We start from the raw sequence: 17,645 nt of genomic DNA on the forward strand, positions 1-17,645 counted from the left end.
AAGCAGTGTGTCATGGCTAGTATTCTGGAGTACTGAGAAAGCAGCGATAGTACTCGATTGGCAACAGCGTGGTTTCTGGTTGCTACGCCAACGCAGAGTTCTGCAGACATTCACGGCAGCCAGACCAAGATTACATCGTGCTCGTGAAATACTATATGTTTACGGGTCAGAAAAGAGATATGAGCACGTCACGAGCCTATCTCTTCGCACGGTCCTGTTACACTTCATAACGCAATAAGTCTGCTTAAGGAGAAAGCGTGCTATGTTCTAGGACAAGAAGAAACTCTCTAGCGTAGCTGCATAGACCTACGAGCTATCAGGGCTCTGTTCCTAACATTGCTCCTAAGAGACCAGGTTCCTAGAAGCGTAGCTGCGCAAAGATATCGCTTTATTTGTTTCCCAGCCCACCGGTTAAGCGCTCCAGACAACATGCTAACGTCTTTGCATGACACTTGGTTTCTTAAGTTCAATTTTTGATCGTTATTCATTATTGCGTGGACATTTTTTTTTTTGTATGTCCCTTTCTATAAGGTTCCCGAGCTGACCTAACTAAACTATTCAGGCTGTAGAAGACCTCTTTTTTCTACATAAATAAGTACCCAGCAATGCTTTGCTACCGTTCCTCTGACTGAGGTTTGTAGGAACTCACTCAGTGCACGTTAATGAGCCCCAGGCGGCTGAAATTTCAGGAGCCCTTCACTACGGCGTCTCTCATGGCCTGAGTCGCTTTAAGACGTTCAATCGCCATAAACCATAAACCATTTCTTTGAGCAGCTTAGTGAGTTTACGACAAGTCAAGCAGTTTATTCACTAATACGAGCACTGGATTACAAACTTTACTGTGTTTTTGCGTTGAAATACATGTTTCTTTATTTAGTACTTGTTTACTTCTGCTATGTAAAAAAAAAATCTGCACGACTCGCTTTCAAGGGCAACACTGCATTCTTCTTGCTACGATTCGGAATAAAGTGTGCCTCCTTCCCATGTGAAAATCAATAACTTCACCGCATTATGAAAACCCCAAAAATACGCAAAGAAAAATCCCTGAAATTGAAAAGTAGCGCCATTTGGAGCTCTTTAGAATACTTCCGTCAATTCGCTTCACTTCTTACGACGACAACGAGGAGATCAAATAGATCGGCGCAGTGCAGTTACTAACAATGCGGCAAAGTCCCACGTGGTTATTTAAAATATGATGGGTCATCTAATCACCATGCATTTACCAGTGAAACATTGCACGCCTACATATTGGAGATGAATGAGTGGTAGTTTTTGATAAAGGACCAGAAGGGTTCGCCTAGCCGCAAGCCATAAATAAACCCACGCATGTCAATAATTAAAAATGAAGTAGCGCTTGCCAAAATCCCTCATGCCTAAAACGCAACAGCAAAGACACCAATGCAAGCACTCAAGGCTAGATGGGTCTTCATACTGATCATCTTGAAGACCAAGGTACGCGCTCAACATGGCTTCCAATGCGTCCGGAGCAAACCAGCTGAAGATTCCGCTTTATAGTCAAATAACGACCCCTTATCCAGAGCAAACAAACAGCACAAACATTTAACGTACAGTCTTTGTCAAACAGCCCAAGGGGTTTGCTTCCAAGCCATGTAGCGGGGCTGTTTAACACATTTGACACTCTTAAGTTTGGGAGGGTTGAGGACTCCTGCCTTCAAGAGCAGCCGCACTGCAGGGCTCAGAAGCAGGCCCTTTTGGCTGTATACTTTTGACAAAGACTGTACATTGCTCTTTGCATCAGCTGATAAGTATACGGAAATTGAAAATTTCACTCCAAGAACTCCCCTCCTGCCACAGCTCTGTTATTGCCGCTCGGCACACCCTTTAAATTTTTTACAGCATCAAGCGAGCGTCGACCTTTCGCAATCTATCAGCGGCTTATAACGGAGTGAATCGTCAAACTCGGTGATAGCTGCCGCATGAACACGAACCACAGGCTAGGGCGACCGTGTTCTGGTAGGCCGTTTATAAAGCTTCACATTACCAGATTTTTTTTCGCTTATCTCATTGCTTGGCATACACGCCACCGATTTTCACGTCAAACCACTTGGCGCCAACTGCTATCCACACGCTCAACCTTTCCCGAACTAATCTAGCAATCAACGCATCGCTTGTTTTCATCCAGTTTCAGAAGCTTAATGAACGGATATGACCGGTGTTGGCATCAGATGCTTGTTTTTCCACTGTATCATTTCACATTCTAAACATTCTAAAAAAAGAATTCGAAGAAAATCAGCTTTCGATCTCTCACTTGTAAAGGAATGACTCTTCTCCTGCAGCTAGTTTTTTTTTCTTTCACGCACATGATAATACCGGTGCACTTTTGAAACAACCAAAAGCTAAAAGCACAGTTGTCGAGACAGCCGATCGTGGAATGCCGAGCCTGCTGCTATCTGCCGGTTTCACGTCCCCTCTTTGGGCTTTTGGAGACGGGTTTGACAAGCGGCTCGTTAAGCGAAGCACAGAATCGGGGGGCTGCGCGCTGTGTTCGGAACAGCCTAGCAGACAACGGTCGTCCAGGACTGCGCTTCGTGCGCATGCGTCAACTTTCCCCGAGTTCGCCGCCTCGCTCCGTCATATGGCTCTGATCAAGCGAAACACCTACTCTGTCGCCTGTTATGGTTAAAAAATTGTGAGGGTGTACTTCGCAGCCCGAAAACATGCTGGAGCGCGAGGCGGAAGTGGCTCATCTTCTCTCCTGACTTTAACGACTTCCTTCAAGGAAGTGAAGCGGCCACAAGCGCGTTAGTGCAGCAGTATCTCCAGGACACCGCCCATGGAGCATCGTTTAACACATGAAGCAATTTCTACGGAGAACGTTAACACAGGTAAGACGAACGCGTGCACGGTCACGCCATGCAGTGAAAACTGCGTGACATGCGAAGTCACTTTTCGAGTCGAAACAGTGAACATGTCCGCGTCGTCGTAAAAATCAGACCAGACGTTACGCTGCCAGCGCCACGCAACAGCAAATGCAGGAGCTTCTCTGTGGATACATGAAACGATGACTGTAGCCGGCGGCGACCAAATCAACATCCACCGAGGCCATGACCGCCCGTTGTAGCCACACTGCGCACAGATGCCAAAAGACAAGAGTGCATCGAGATTGCACTATGTTAAGTACATTCCTGAATTCAATATAGAAGCGAGGTCGTTTAAGCGTCGCTCCAGCAGCCTACAGTGACATTTAGCGTCTCATAGATCCACAATAAATAAAGCTCAACCAAAGGACGCATTCAACCCACAATCTCTTCTGTGCGTAGGCAGCTGATGTCGCTGACCCCCTGCTACAAATGCTGCAGTTGCTACTATGTACGGACGCTGCAATGTCGCTAAAAAATCAGCAGAAGTCATCCAGCTCCTAGCCCATTTATTTCGCCGCAAGTGCTGGTCACAGTCGATCATATCTATGTGAAAGCGAATATACTAAAGCTACGTTTCTCTAAGATTGCGGAGCGTGCCAATAGAAACCACATGGGTGAGGTGTACGCAATAAAGTTTTTGCGTATATGTGGCTATGAACGCTGTAGGGTACAGCACTGTTCTCAAGAGCAAGCGATGAAGTTGATTAAAATAAATTAGAGTAAATGAACGGCACTCTTTACATGTAAGCTTAGAGAGTGGCCAACGGCCACTGATGTAAACTTGCTGAATATTGTAAAGTGTTCTCCGGAAAAATCCGAATTACTCACTGGCACAAGTGGAAAAGAAGTGATAGCATATCTGCACCCAAATGAAGTTCAACGGCGTAGTGTTCGAAATTGCCTTTCTAAATACAGTATGTCACTGAAACGGGACGCCCGCAGCTCTTAGATGTGAAAGTTAAAGCGCAGCTTTGCTTAAAGAGCTCGACTGCGGAGTGCTCCTTAGAAGGCGATCTGCCGCTAGACCTGTTAGCAACAAAAAGCACAATACGAAAACGAACGCTCCTGACAGAGGAAAGGGAAGCGCGAGGCTGAGTCGCCAGGAATAATCGCTCCGTCTTCTTCCTTGGCGCCATATTAGGGCGCCGTCGGCGCATGCGCCCTTAGGGCTCGCTGAGCAAGCTATGTTCCAGAGCCGGTCATGCAACATAACACGCGGTAATCTTTGCCGCTTCTTCTGTTCCACGCGTCGGCAGCTGCCTGCGTGTGGCGCAAGTATGATGTCGCTACGGGCGCCTCGGGGAAAAGTCTCAGAAAGAGGGAACTGCGCGTGGTGTTTACGACTGTCTCTCACAAGGGCACTTTCTCCAATTACCTGCTTTTTTCAAGGACTGTTTCCTAATATGCAGTCCTGAATACAATTAACTGCAACTCTACAGTTGTTAAGTGAAAACTTTTGCTCGTAGTGTTCGGTGTCAACTCAGCACTTCCTGGTATGAAGCAGCTGTCGCGAAGTTGCCGGTGGTCTTTCTTCTGCCAGCGTCGCAGCTTTGCAAAATACGCTTGGCTATGGGTGCAAGTGCTGTTGTTTCTGCTGAGTGACCTGCGACCGACATCAGCGGTAACCGCAGGTAAAGCAACTTTTACATGCCACGCAAGACGTTACAAAACGTTGTGCCTCTTAAAAACAAATTAGTTTACATGTGCCGCTCTTTTCAACACAGATGCCAGCTACCCTTTCTTTTTCACTTGTTGTTCACAACAAAAAAGTTGCTAATAGTGACTGTTAGTCCTGGCGAGGGCTGTTTATGTGATTAATTATGTTTTCTTCACCGATGAATATTGTGTAGCCGTAAGTAAAAGAAACGTGAAACTGAAAGTTCTTATTGGAATTGATTCTTTCTGTGTTTAAATGCACGTTTTCTTGCCTTCGTATTTTTGTCATGTTAATCGAGAACATCGCCTTCGTCTCTCTCAGTGCGAAATTTAAGATTTTTCTTCGTCTTTCTACGGCATAGCCCGTTCTGCCACCCTTGATTGTCCTTCGCCCATATATTGCATGCAACTCCTATGATGCACGTTTTCGTGATTTTACGATTCGAATGTTAGTGCTTTCCCGCCGGTCAGGACACTAGCTACCAACAATACGTATTTCATCATGCACTCAGTTCTTACTTTGTCTACTGCTCAAATCATGCTTCAATGCTGATGTTGGGCAAGCATAGCTTCCATCACCATTTCCAGCAACGATAAACATGGTTATCTTCTTTCCATTATGCATTATCTTCGGGCCAATAAATGCAAGAAAAAGTAAATAAATTAACAGGTGACGAATTATAATTATGGCAGCAAATCAACTGAGAGGCAACGTGTGACACATTCTACGTGGGCATGCACAATCGTTCAGTGCTCGGCAGTATGCAGTATGCAATTAAATAATTCCAATTAAAAAAGACGGCTGAGAATAAATTATGATTGTATAGGAAAGACGACAGAAATGTACTTACACTTTTCCCCCCTATAAACCACGGCCCACTTAAAATGCTCCCTGTTTTAGCAGTGGTAACTATATCGGGTACGTTTGGCATAATTTAAGGCGTCCACAAGAGTAACTGAAAGCAAAATCATATAGTTGCGCCCTGAAATTACAGCATCACATGGTACAGTGACGCCACCAATCAAGCGTGAGCATAATGTCACACCTGCGTCTTATAACTAGCATTGACCGACGCAGTAGCCATACTCAACGCAAAGAAAGGCAACATAAAATGGCAGCTCTGCACTTATTGCCGTCTTTTCATCCTGTGATCATTTCTGCCGCAAACAGCGAAGGACAAGCTTTTTGTTCCCAGCCATGGGTTATCGCATGTAAAAGCTCAGGACTTGCCATAAAATTCTCACTCCAAATAAATAAATTGGTAACAGGTTGAAAGAACTAAAACCCCTTCTTGATTTTATCAAACAGTTTGACAGAAGTATTGCGTAATGGCACTCACAACGCTGTCCGCGTGAAAAATCAGTTTGCAACTGCCTTCTCCATATATGCTCGCCGCTCAGTACACCAAGGGACGAATAACCAAGGTAACTTGACAGTCCCAACGTGGCATTATGTGAAAAGGCTTCACAAATACGGTTCCTTTTGTTGAAGCAAGAATGCTTCTTGCAAGCTAATACGAAATGAAGTTCTCCAGGTTCAAAAGGACGGGGAACACCAGTCATATTCCAATGTTTCTTTTTTTCATTATAACCCGATTCTAGAGTTCATGAATTGTAACAGGTTACTGCAGATTTTGCTTTTAGTTCAATAGGTTTCTATTAACTTTTACTTCCACATCTTATTGCATACAAAGAATAGGTTACTTTGACCATTGTTTGAACGAGTTCCTCCAAAAAACATCAATGACTAAAACTCTAAGAAATACCAAGGAGAGTTATATATTCGCAAAAAAGAAATAAGAAGTACCAAAAGATATACACTCTTTGTTGATTCTCTAAAAGATCACAACCTACTAAACTCGTTCACAGTTCAGATATAAAGAGAGCTTCAATTAGCATTTCATACACACAAAATCCTGCCAACCCAACCTGTCAAAGCATTCAAAACACTGCAGTTAAAGTCTTCATGTCACTATGAACAGAACAAATATGAATATTTCCAAATTACAAGACATACAAAGAGTAATTGTGCTCAGTAAATACAGTACATGTGATGCAACCAAGGCGATGCTATCGGAACGCCTTGTTTCCTGCACCTCTCCTACGCATCTTTTGTCCCATACACTGTAAACAAAAATATACCCAAAAGGGAGTAAAAAGGGTGGCGGCCACCCTTTTTACTCCATTTGTGAAAACCTTTACTCCATGAGTGGGGAATAAAAAGGTGGACTGTCCTCCATTTTACTCCCATGAAGGAATAAGGGAGTAAAATGAGGATTTACCAGAATTTACTCCAGTCTAGAAAGGGAGTTAATTGTGCCAAATACTCCACCAGTGCCGAAATGGAGTAAAAAACACCATTTTGCGCAATCCGCCCCGCCACCTAGCGTCTCGTCTGCTTCTGGTCAGTCGTCTGATAACGGCGGTGAGTGAAGACCGCTTGGTTACCATCGTCGCCGGATCTCTGCTGACTTCTGCTCCTTCACGGGCGCCTACCGCGGTACAAGATATCGGCTTGTCGCCGTTTTCCGCTACAGTACGGTACATAATTGAATTGCTCCTGTGAAGCCGCCAGTGCTCTAACCATACCTAACTTTCCTTGGTTTGTGTCGCCACCCCATTACAGCCCCCGCTTAGGCCTAATTCTCATAGGCTTTTTTCAGTGTGGTCCTCGCCATGTGTTGCATGAACATGGAACTGTGATAGAACATATAGTGTCAACGCTGAGCTCTTGATTGAGCTCATGAGGCCACATTTTTCTTCAGCCATGTTTAAAATCCAAGCCTTAATGGAAAGCAAGCACTGCCATTCCAAACTACCATCAGGTGTATTTTCATCTTTTCTGCTCTGGTTTTGGGTCAAATATAGCGTGGTGCATGACAGTGCAAATTACCCAGCGTCTCCTTTTCAGTTTTGAACTACTGATTATAAGGTTACATCCCTTTATCTACGAACATGGCAACGAAACGAGCTCGTACAGCAAAAGGAGACGACAAGCAGACGACTCCTGCCGCGTACGCCGCCGCTGGGCTAGCAGACGGCGGAAAGAATGCGTGACGCGGGGTCACATTAGGGCAGCGCAGTTTCCCAAGTTGGGTTGCCGGCGGCCCGCAGAGCTACTGCCCGTTTCCGCCTCTGTGACTGCTGTAAGAGTGAGCCTGAATGAGGATAAATAAACATGACGCCATTTTTGGGCTTCATTTCTGTGGGTAGTAAAAAATTTACTCTCTTTTCACACCAAAATAACTCCCTTTATACTCCAAAATAACTCCCTTATATAAGGAAGTAAATAAAAAACACCATACGTATGGAGTAAAAAAAACTCCTTTTGGGTGTGCGTTAGAGGACAAGCCATTGACTCCCTTTTGGGTGTTTTTTTTTGCTAACAGTGTACATACAAACTGTGACGAACGAAGGCAACAATTAAATCGACACGTTAAGACCAAACGTACAGTCAGGCCGGAATGAAACGCGAACACGCATATTTCATACATTTCTGCTTTGCAGCGAGATATTCCTTTACAACCTATTCTCGATTATGCATTTCAGTAGGCCCTTTACCCAGACACATGAATCAGGCTAGTTGTACACTTCAGCTGAGAGTATGCAGGTAAAATATTTTGTTTTCTTGACATGCTCTGTTCGCGTTTCATTCCGGCCTGACTGTACGTTCCAGAAACGTCAAGAACTCTCTTTAGCCCGGTCGTCTCAAGGAATCAATCACCAGTCTCTTAACATCCTTTCAAGCTCCTTTTTCATAACGATCAATTTTTTTTCGTCTTACCCCAGCTAGATATACTTCCATTACCAATATCTCGATTGTGTAGGGTGATGCGTCTTTTAAGGCTCAGTTAGTGAAAATGGAATAATATATTTTTGAAAGAGCCACATCACTTAAACGGACCATATGACGTTGTTTTTATCATTCTTGCACGGAATTTTTAATGGAATGAAACGGCGCAGCAGTAAAAAATGCTTATTGCCACCTACATCTCAACGTGAAGAACCATTTTCTTATTTCTTAGTCCACAGTATTCATGTCTTGAACGCGTCTTGTTTTTCTTTCAACTGCGCCACAGAGTACTACGCATTTGTTGTTACTCTTAAGTTCGCAGCAATCAGTCGGAACAAGAACATCTTGGATGCATAGAACTACGTATACGCGCTCATACAAAGCCGTCAATCCTATAGCTCCCTCTAATTATTCTCATTGCGGCTACAGGACGCGATGCCATCGTGGGAATTACAATCCCCCGCAACAAATTCGAAGTCCCAGTGGTGTGCTACTACTACGGATGGGCCAGCCGGCGTCCAAGCCCGGGGAACTACCTGCTAGAAGACGTGCCTCTCGACATGTGCACATACGTCGTACTTGCCTTCGTTGGCATCGACGAGCAGACATTCGAGCTGAAGAGTGTCATCCCGGAGTACGTTGAGGACGAACGTAAGAGTTACACCTGTTTCTGTTGCCTGTACTTACGAATACAGCGGTACCCTGTCAATTGTAAATCCGCTGTCAAAAATTTAAGGAACGGAACTATGGTGAAGTAATTTAATTCGTTTGCGTTCAAGGCGCATTAACTTAGATTCAATAGTGTAATAATTCGCACACTCGATATTACGCTGCATATATCTACTCCTGACTGCATATAGCTACTGCTGTGAAATTAACTTTTTGGTAATATTACACTTCATAAGCTTTTGACTTCGGCCGTACTTGGCGCGTAGTGGTTGCTGAGAGATGCATCATTGCGACGCTGCACAGATTAAGCATTGAGTAGCCACAACCCTCCTTTCTATCAGGATTTGGCTTCTTTTTTTCAGCTACTCTGTAATTTGTGTTAGAAGTTGTTTCTCTGTCATTAAAACAATTCCCGCTCTCACCGTTTACTTTTCTGTAACACATGATAAGTAACCAAACAATTCGACATTGGTCAAGACAAGGCTACCGTAAGTAATAACCTGTCCGCTTCGCTTGCATCCACTCAGATTTATCAAACTAAATTTAGCTACTAAAAACTGCATCCTTAGATAGCGATGAAAGTGAATTTTATGGACATACTGATTTTGACTGCTTAAGAATATTTGCTTTACTTTTACAGAGGCTCAAAGAACCTATACGCTTCCTATTACACTTCCGACTCGAAACTTGCTGCAACAAAGGGAGGGGCCCTTGAATGCCTCCTGCCTTAAAAACGAATTGATAGATAATGATTTCAGCAGTGCGAGTTTCACTAGCAAAAGTTCCCTTTTCCTATCTCATACAGAACGGCTTCGTTGCATCAGATAAACGATTCAACCAAATGTGTGTATTGAAGCTCTTCCATCAGCTGGTAGTGAACAAAGTAAGGAGCAGCGGCGGTGACGCCTGCGACAGTGTAAAAGGGGTTCCAGCTTCGTTGCACACAGTCAATAAATCAGCTGAATCGCTATTACCGGCAGTCATCATTGCAGCATGATTTCGTAGGCAGGAAAAGCCGGGCACAAGATTACAGAGTAGGACGACCACTCCTACTAACAAAGGCATTTCCGCAATCGACGCAAGATTACCATTGCAATACATGCTGCAATCATAACTTTGGCGAGGAAGTTTCTTCGACGTGGGAATACCCTCTTGAAAAGTTGATATGAGTGCACCTGATAAGCCATGAGTTACAAGAAGCTAAATATGCTATATTGTTCAAAATAAGTTTTAATTTTTATTATATAAATAAAAACAAGCATTATCTTCCTGGTTAGCGATAATTCTAATTTTCCCTGTGGTACACAGCCTAATCTGACGTAGGAGACGTGTGGGGAGGAAGTAGTAGTGCTGGAACTGAAACGGTCATGAAATTTAAGCAAGTTATATTCACATATGTGCTTTACTGCTCAGTAAGTACTGTCTTTTAACAAAATATACTAGAAAGCTTCTAAAAAGTTAGGAAAAAGATAGTAAACAAATGACTTCACAGTGTTTAATACGTTGTTACTTTACTCTTGCTAGCGCCAAATTCAGCACACAAAAATCAGACATTTTTCAAAGTCTACCTCAAATTTAAAGAAACCAGTTTTAAATTATATAAAATTTAAAATCCCAAATCTTAAACGGCTCTTAAAGAACGCCAACGCAGGGCTGTAGGTTTGTGAACAAATAAAAGTAACTATACATATTTGGCCAATAACTATACTTGTTTGATAATGCTGCAGAATGGCAACATTAGCACTATTTGGCGAAAAATTTGGAGGACAGCTCTAATAAAAATAAATTGATTTGTGCATTGGAATATGAAAAAAAAAAGAATTATGAAAGTTTATATGTTTGTTTTTCACTTAAACCACACTGAACTGTGATTCACTTGCTACGCTGCCGCAGATAACAGCACCAGCACATTTTCGTGCATGTATAACTAGCTTGCTTTTGGCGATCACTTTGTGACCACAATCCAAGTGTCGTATATACATGCAATACTGTGCATGATTCAGGAAAATACCTCGATTTCACCGACCTCAAAAACAAGCATCTCTACCTGAAAACAATGCTGGCCGTCGGGGGCTGGAACCAAGCAGGCGAAGTGTTCTCCAACATGACCAGCACGCCAGAGAACAGGGCTGAGTTCATCGACAGCGTCCTGCGGTGGATGCATGACCACGAGTTCGATGGCCTGGAGATCATGTGGAAGTATCCGGGGTACGAAAGGCGAGGAGGCAAGCCTGAGGACAAACAAAACTTCGTGCTTCTGTTGAAGGTGAATCCATTGTTTTGTGACAAAGAGATTGCAATAGATAAATGCATATTTTCAGCCTGCGAAAATAATTTAGAAGAAATCCTGAGTACGCTCTGAAATTTAGATTTTTTGCTCGCACGAGAGCATACCCCTACACACTGCAACTATGTTTAACCATGTTGAGCCAAAGTATATTCTTAAGCAGCACACAAAACCATTTTTTGGATATTAACACACTCTGAATGGTTCACTGGGATTAAAAATAGCAACACGTAATGTAAGTAATTTAAATCGCTATAAAAACCTAGAATTCAAAAATATTCAAAATGCAGCGCTGGAACATTCAATATAGAGCATGCAATGCAAAACTAACATACCTTTTATCTTTAGATACCAGTGCCGCCTAAAGAATAAAAAAGAATAAATTAACAAGTGCTTCAAAAACTGTGCATCAACAGCCTTATTATAAAATCTAAGAGCATGCATATGTTGAGAACATGCCGTATGTTTATGTTATGTGTTTAGATTATGTTTAGAACAAGTGAATATGTCTACAATATGTGCATCGTTCTATAGAGTTGCGTTATAAGCTCTGTTATCGGCTTTTTGTTTTGAAATGTTTGTTTCTAAAAGTTAAGAGAACTTCGTCACTGCACCGTATTATATGAACAGACCCCTGGAAGGGCATGAGCATGATGATCCCAAAACGCAATTTTATTTTTATTTTGTGACCTCGGTTTTATTCCAAAGCCGCTCTGTCTCCAGGTAGCACCAAATGGCCACAAGTACTTCGAACGATTTACGGTACTCATAGAGGCTGTAATACCTCACTAATTTTTCCTGCTTGATATTTTGTCATCGTGGTCGTTTTATATGCATGAATGAAGCATTTCGTAAAAATTAAGAACGCGCAACAGGTGTTCTCTCGTCCCCCCAGGAACTAAAAGCAGCCTTCGCTCGACGCCCTTTGTACCTGACAGCTGCTGTTCCTCTGGAAGAGAACTACCTCAGCGGGGGATACGACATACGTTCTATGCAAAAGTGAGCAGAATTGGACTTGCACTCACGACAGTGACGCTTGGGAAAGATGGCACGGGCAGTCAGAAAATGGCTAACGTGGAAAATTGGGCGTGTTGGTACATGTCTTGAACAAATAAAAGGCAGTGCAAGGAGACAAGGACTTCTTGTCTCGTCTAGTCCTCGTCTCCTTGCGCTGCCATTTATTTGTTCAAGACATTTGGAATACCTTACACTCCCTCGCAACTTCTGTTTTTTTTTTCAGACTCTCTCTTTTTCTGCCTAAGGACACCCGCAAGTTTGCTGGCGTGCTTGTAAACTTAAGCTTAAGAAATCAATAAAACTTTTTTTTCCTATGCTAAGTAAAAGAAACGTAAATAGCTCGCACCGTTCGATAAATGAATAACTCAACAAGGCGCACACCACAGGCATGCTTTAATACTTGCTTTTCACTATACTTTTTTATCATTCTAGCGTGCATGCATGACATTAGTGAGTGGAAACTACCTTTATTTGCACTGTGCACTTACGGGCAAAGACTTCCTGAGACCTTGGTTAAATTCACTGACAATTTGTGTCTACCGGTAAGGTGCTTCATAACAATAATTTGGACACACTGGCATTTTGTGAACATGTGTGCTTCTCTCTCGTCCTTCTTACCCGAAAAAATAAAATAGATCTCTGAATAATATGTTGAAAGTAACCCTGAGGAAAATTTCATTTTCGGATAATACAATGAGTTGCCAACTCAGACCGGCGACTCAGTGGTTCCCGAGACCTGCCTGAGATTCGCAAGTGAAAATGAGATAATTGCTATGGCACATTGACTATTGCAGCTACGTTGACTGGTTCAACGTCCTAGCGTACGACCTGCGAGGACCTTGGAATCGGTTCACGGACATGCACAGCATTCTATACAAGAGAGCGTCGGACCCTCCTTACTTCCAAAGCCTGACTATTGTGAGTACGCAAATAGACCTGATTATGGTTGTCCGAGGTAAACAGCAGAATGTCAAAGACTCAGGAACACATTTACAGAATTGCCTCAAAGTGCTGAAAAACTTGTTGCTGGGACAGTTGGCTCATTTCTGCGTACAAATTTAGCGCAATAATTAATTGTAAATTCTGAGCCCTTTACAACAATGTGGCGATTAGTAGAGTGTTTGAATGAACTACATAGTTCCGCATTTCAACGACCTCTGTTCAGTGCTACTGCGGCAATCTACACAGATTATATCAAATACCTCACCGCGCTACTGACGATTAAATACATGATTGATCAAAAAAAATGACTTTCTTTATAAAGAATCTAAACAATAACAGGCAAAAATAACGGATGATTTGGATCAATATGGATGTTAACTAAAGCTAGATTGTTTAGGAAATGTCTTCTTTCAATCCACGCATTAACTGAACTGACAACTTTCCAGGCAGAAGGAATGAAGCGGCTGGTGCGTATGGGAGCTCCAAAGGAAAAGTTGATGCTGGGCATGGCCTTCTATGGCCGCTCGTACGTGCTGCGGGATTCGAGAGACCACAGAGTTAAGGCTCGCATCAATTTCGATGAAGAAGCTGAAGCGGGTCCCTTCGTAAGATCCACCGAACTGAAAGGCTACTACGAGGTACATTCTGGTGATATTTTGTCTCTCTGCACTGCCGGCACTCAACATAATAATGTAATGCGGTACCCTTGAAATAACAAAAGTATAATTCTTAAAGCTTGTCACCTTTCACACTTATTTATTCTAATAAGTCGCTAAGCTATGAGTACAAGTTTAGCAGTGCACGAAATTTTTTTATCTAGGTTGTAATGGTTTTTAGGCAGCTATGCTGCGCTTTATGCAATTTTCTAAGCAGTTGTATACACTACTCAAAGCTGTTATTTATGTGACACAGAAAAAAGCTTCACAAACGTGATACTAATAGACTGAACTGAGTGTTAACTGCTTGTTTCTCACTCTCCGGCTTAAATTACTTGCTAAATTGTGCTGCGCCAAGTCGACTGCTCATGAAGCCTCAGGTGATGACAAGGCCGACGAGAATTAACAACAGGTGGGCTTTTGAAATCCATGATGAGGGTTCTCATGACAAGCACTGTTTTTTTCTTTTCGACCTCTGCCGGCAGATATGCATGGACATAAAGTTCGGCAATTGGACACGGGAGTTTGACAACGAAGCCATGTGCCCTTACGCCTATCGAGGAGACCAGTGGGTTGGCTATGAAGACGAAGAAAGCGTTGCTCACAAGGTGACACACAACAAAAAAGAAGTCGCTGTCTGCATTAATTTAGTTAAACTCGTAACCAAGAATTGTGACTGCTCCAAGACTGAAACCAACGAGACATGCTAATAATGTTTTCTTCTTTTCTCCTTCGCAATAACCAGAATCCAAACTTTGTCCTTCGTGCAGAGTGCAACATTGGCAGCAGTTTCATTATGTATGAAGTGAAACAAGTCCCTGTTTTTCTTTTTAAACACTCCGCTTCAAAATACATTTTCATTTAGGACAAATTACATTACAGCAAATGTGCCTATAGGATTGGTATAATCACTGCGATGACCAATTTTTATCCAGTTGTACGTAAATATTTACACGGTTTTCAATAGATCTGCAAAGCTTCAATGTACTGTTGTTTTATGTGCACTTATTCATTGCACGCGTAAAATAAGTCTCATAATTTTCTCAAGCCTGAATAAGCTTTCTGCACGTTCTGCATCCCGAAAATGACCGATGGATGCTAATTCAAACCATGCCTTCATTAAATACTGAACTTTTCCGAACAGCGCACCCAGCGGGCGCGTACAAGCTGCTAAAACGATCATGCATTACAAATGAACATAGCGAGCTGGGGTGTAAGCTGTAACTCGAGGATATAACTTTAAGAAAGCCGATATAAGGAAAATAAGCTCTAAACGCACTCACTGCGTTAGGACATTTCCAACCATGATTTTAATAAGATATTGATGTCAGGGCCGGTACAATATAACGATTCTATAACGATTATATCGACCTGTTACTGGCTAGTTCGGGAGCACAGCGTCGGTGTGGCTGTAGCCGATAACGTGACTGCCTCATCCGCTATACTTCTTGCCTCGCTATACTTATGTCGTCTTCAGGCGGGGCGCCCTCTCATCCGTGATTACGTCAGCACGCGAAGCTCTTCCTTTCGATAGGTGAACCACCCGTAGACACAGGCCATGTCGGCTGGGAAGGCAGTCTTAAGACGCCACCAAGCAGAATTGCCTCACGGGCGCTCTCTTATAGCTGGTCCGGACGAAAGGCAGCGTAGCATCCCCACAGTGTGCGCACACTTGGGCAGTACCATAAAACTTTCGATCTCAGGCAGCCAAGAAAAACGCGTCGATTACTTAGGTTTATGTCAATAGTAAAGAGACAGCATAATGTATGCTATCTGATTTCTATGTTCTTGCATCCCCACAGATGGACTTCATCCTGCGTGAACGCTACCGAGGCGTCATGGTGTTCAACAATGACCTGGATGACTTCCGTGGCCTGTGCGGACCAAAGAACCCTCTCATGACCGTCATATTCAACAAGGTCGGCGAGAAGGCACTGAGGGAGCTTACTGCAAACCAATCGCCGTCGTCGGCAGTTTTAATCCGTCGTTAACGAAATATGATATGTATGTTCGACAAGTGCAGTGAACCATCCAGCACAGCTATCATGACATCATGTTCAGTATAAATAAATGTTCAACGAAAACAACGTATAAACTTCCTTGTTTATCGAACGGAACAATGAGCCACAAAACGTAATCGGCAGTGAAGCTAGTGAAGCACCAGTACTCGACCCGCAACATTTCGGTTTGTTTACTACGTCAAGGTAACCTTGCAGAAAAAGATCCAGGCTGTGGGACCACGATGAACACCTTGCTCATGGAAATCTTTATTTATACGATATCAAAAAACGATATTTGTAACCGATATTGGGGAACATAAGCGCAAATTAGTCTCAGTGCTATCCTACAGAGCGCAGCAGGAAGGCTAGTTAAGGAAAATCGCACAGTGCGAAGACAAATGCACACAAGGAAAGATTACGAAGCGCTTAGTTTCTGCCATTTATTTTTTTCATCCGCTGGCACTATTTCAGTCTTTTTTTCTTAAAAAATAGATAAACTAGTTGATCCAAGTGAGCCCATTGTGGTATATGGGGCCGTTTCTGTAAGAAATCAGAGGGCACTTGGCTGGAATTCTTGTCAACATTGTAACTTGTTTAGCTTTTCAAAAATTAGTTCCTTAGAAAACCTTGTGAAATTAAAGCAAAGCAAATAGTCATGTACTAAGTACTAAACATCTTGTTAACGTGTACCTTTACTTTGAACTGTAATACTTGTTTCTTCTTGTGCTAGCTAAAAAAACGGTACTTGTATTTTTTGGTTTCAAAATGCCCTTCATCGTCTCTAATTTTATTCAAAAAATCGGTATCTTCTTTGCACTACGTCATGGAAACGAGAAGAAAAAAATAGAAAAACTCCCTGAATCACCAAATTTTATAGCTTACAGCGCTCAAAGATATATTCTACCGTTTCAATGTTCCTTTTAAAACGGTATAGACAAAGCGCCAATGCCGATTGACGCTGTGACCAGGTAAAAACAATGGAAATTTTTATTCGGTCATTTCTTGAGCTAGATCTTCCATCATCTCGCCATTAGCTTGCGGGTGAAACGACGCATACCTGTCCTTCAAAGACGAGAGGGAAATCCGTATGATGACGTCTGAGAGGCTCAGCTAGCCGCGAGCCTGAAATAAATCCTCAGATGGTAACGGTGAACGATGCAGAGCCGCCCAGACAAATCATTCAGGCACGATTGACTCTAACGCAAGCTCTCGACGCTGCTTACAAGGTCTCGTCTCAAGGTCTGGCTGCTCAATAGTCTCAAGATAGATCGCTATAAAGGCTTTAGTTTTGAACGATTTGAAGACGGAGGTTTCCTGGCACCCAAGAGGGGCATGACGCATTCCAAGGCGAAAGTCGCAGCTCAAATAGAATTCCGGTTTTATACAATGACCAAAACGGCACCCTCTCTGGGCATTGTGACCGGGGCGGGATCACAAGCTGGCCCAGATGCGAAAGACAAGAGTGCATGCCTTAAGTGGACATTTTACGAATAACTGTTTTCAATTCAATGGGGGACAAACTTGTTTAAGCAGTGCTTTAACCACCCAGTGTAATTGCGATTGTCCAGTGCATAAAAAATAGCAACCACTGCAACAGGGCTCAGTGACGTATGCAAGCAGAATTGTCGCGCAATACCTGCTATTCCGTTCGCAGAGACTTGAGACGCTACAAGGCCGCCCACGAACGAGCAGAAGTCGTTCACCCTGAGCCTTCGCTAAGATCAGTCAGACATATCTGTATGG

At 43.0% G+C, this 17,645-nt stretch overlaps 1 protein-coding gene across 2 annotated transcripts; it reads left to right on the plus strand.

Annotated features, from left to right (window-relative positions):
- Positions 1-4,116: 4,116 nt before the first annotated feature.
- Positions 4,117-15,989, plus strand: LOC149342143 (endochitinase-like). 2 transcript variants are annotated; one of them, XM_089544395.1, is made up of 8 exons: positions 4,122-4,513; positions 8,761-8,982; positions 11,004-11,266; positions 12,183-12,286; positions 13,099-13,222; positions 13,693-13,884; positions 14,388-14,510; positions 15,705-15,989. In XM_089544395.1, exons 1-8 carry the CDS (start codon positions 4,378-4,380, stop codon positions 15,891-15,893), a joined length of 1,353 nt encoding a protein of 450 aa, XP_089400521.1. In that variant the 5' UTR covers positions 4,122-4,377; the 3' UTR covers positions 15,894-15,989. The 2 variants fall into 2 exon arrangements, with proteins under 2 accessions (XP_089400522.1, XP_089400521.1); XM_089544396.1 differs by lacking the exon at positions 8,761-8,982 and having other exon boundaries at positions 4,117-4,513.
- Positions 15,990-17,645: the final 1,656 nt, after the last annotated feature.

The sequence above is a fragment of the Amblyomma mixtum genome, chromosome 5 (genome assembly GCF_055824585.1).
Source record: "Amblyomma mixtum isolate Tamu chromosome 5, ASM5582458v1, whole genome shotgun sequence".
NCBI lineage: Eukaryota > Metazoa > Arthropoda > Arachnida > Ixodida > Ixodidae > Amblyomma > Amblyomma mixtum.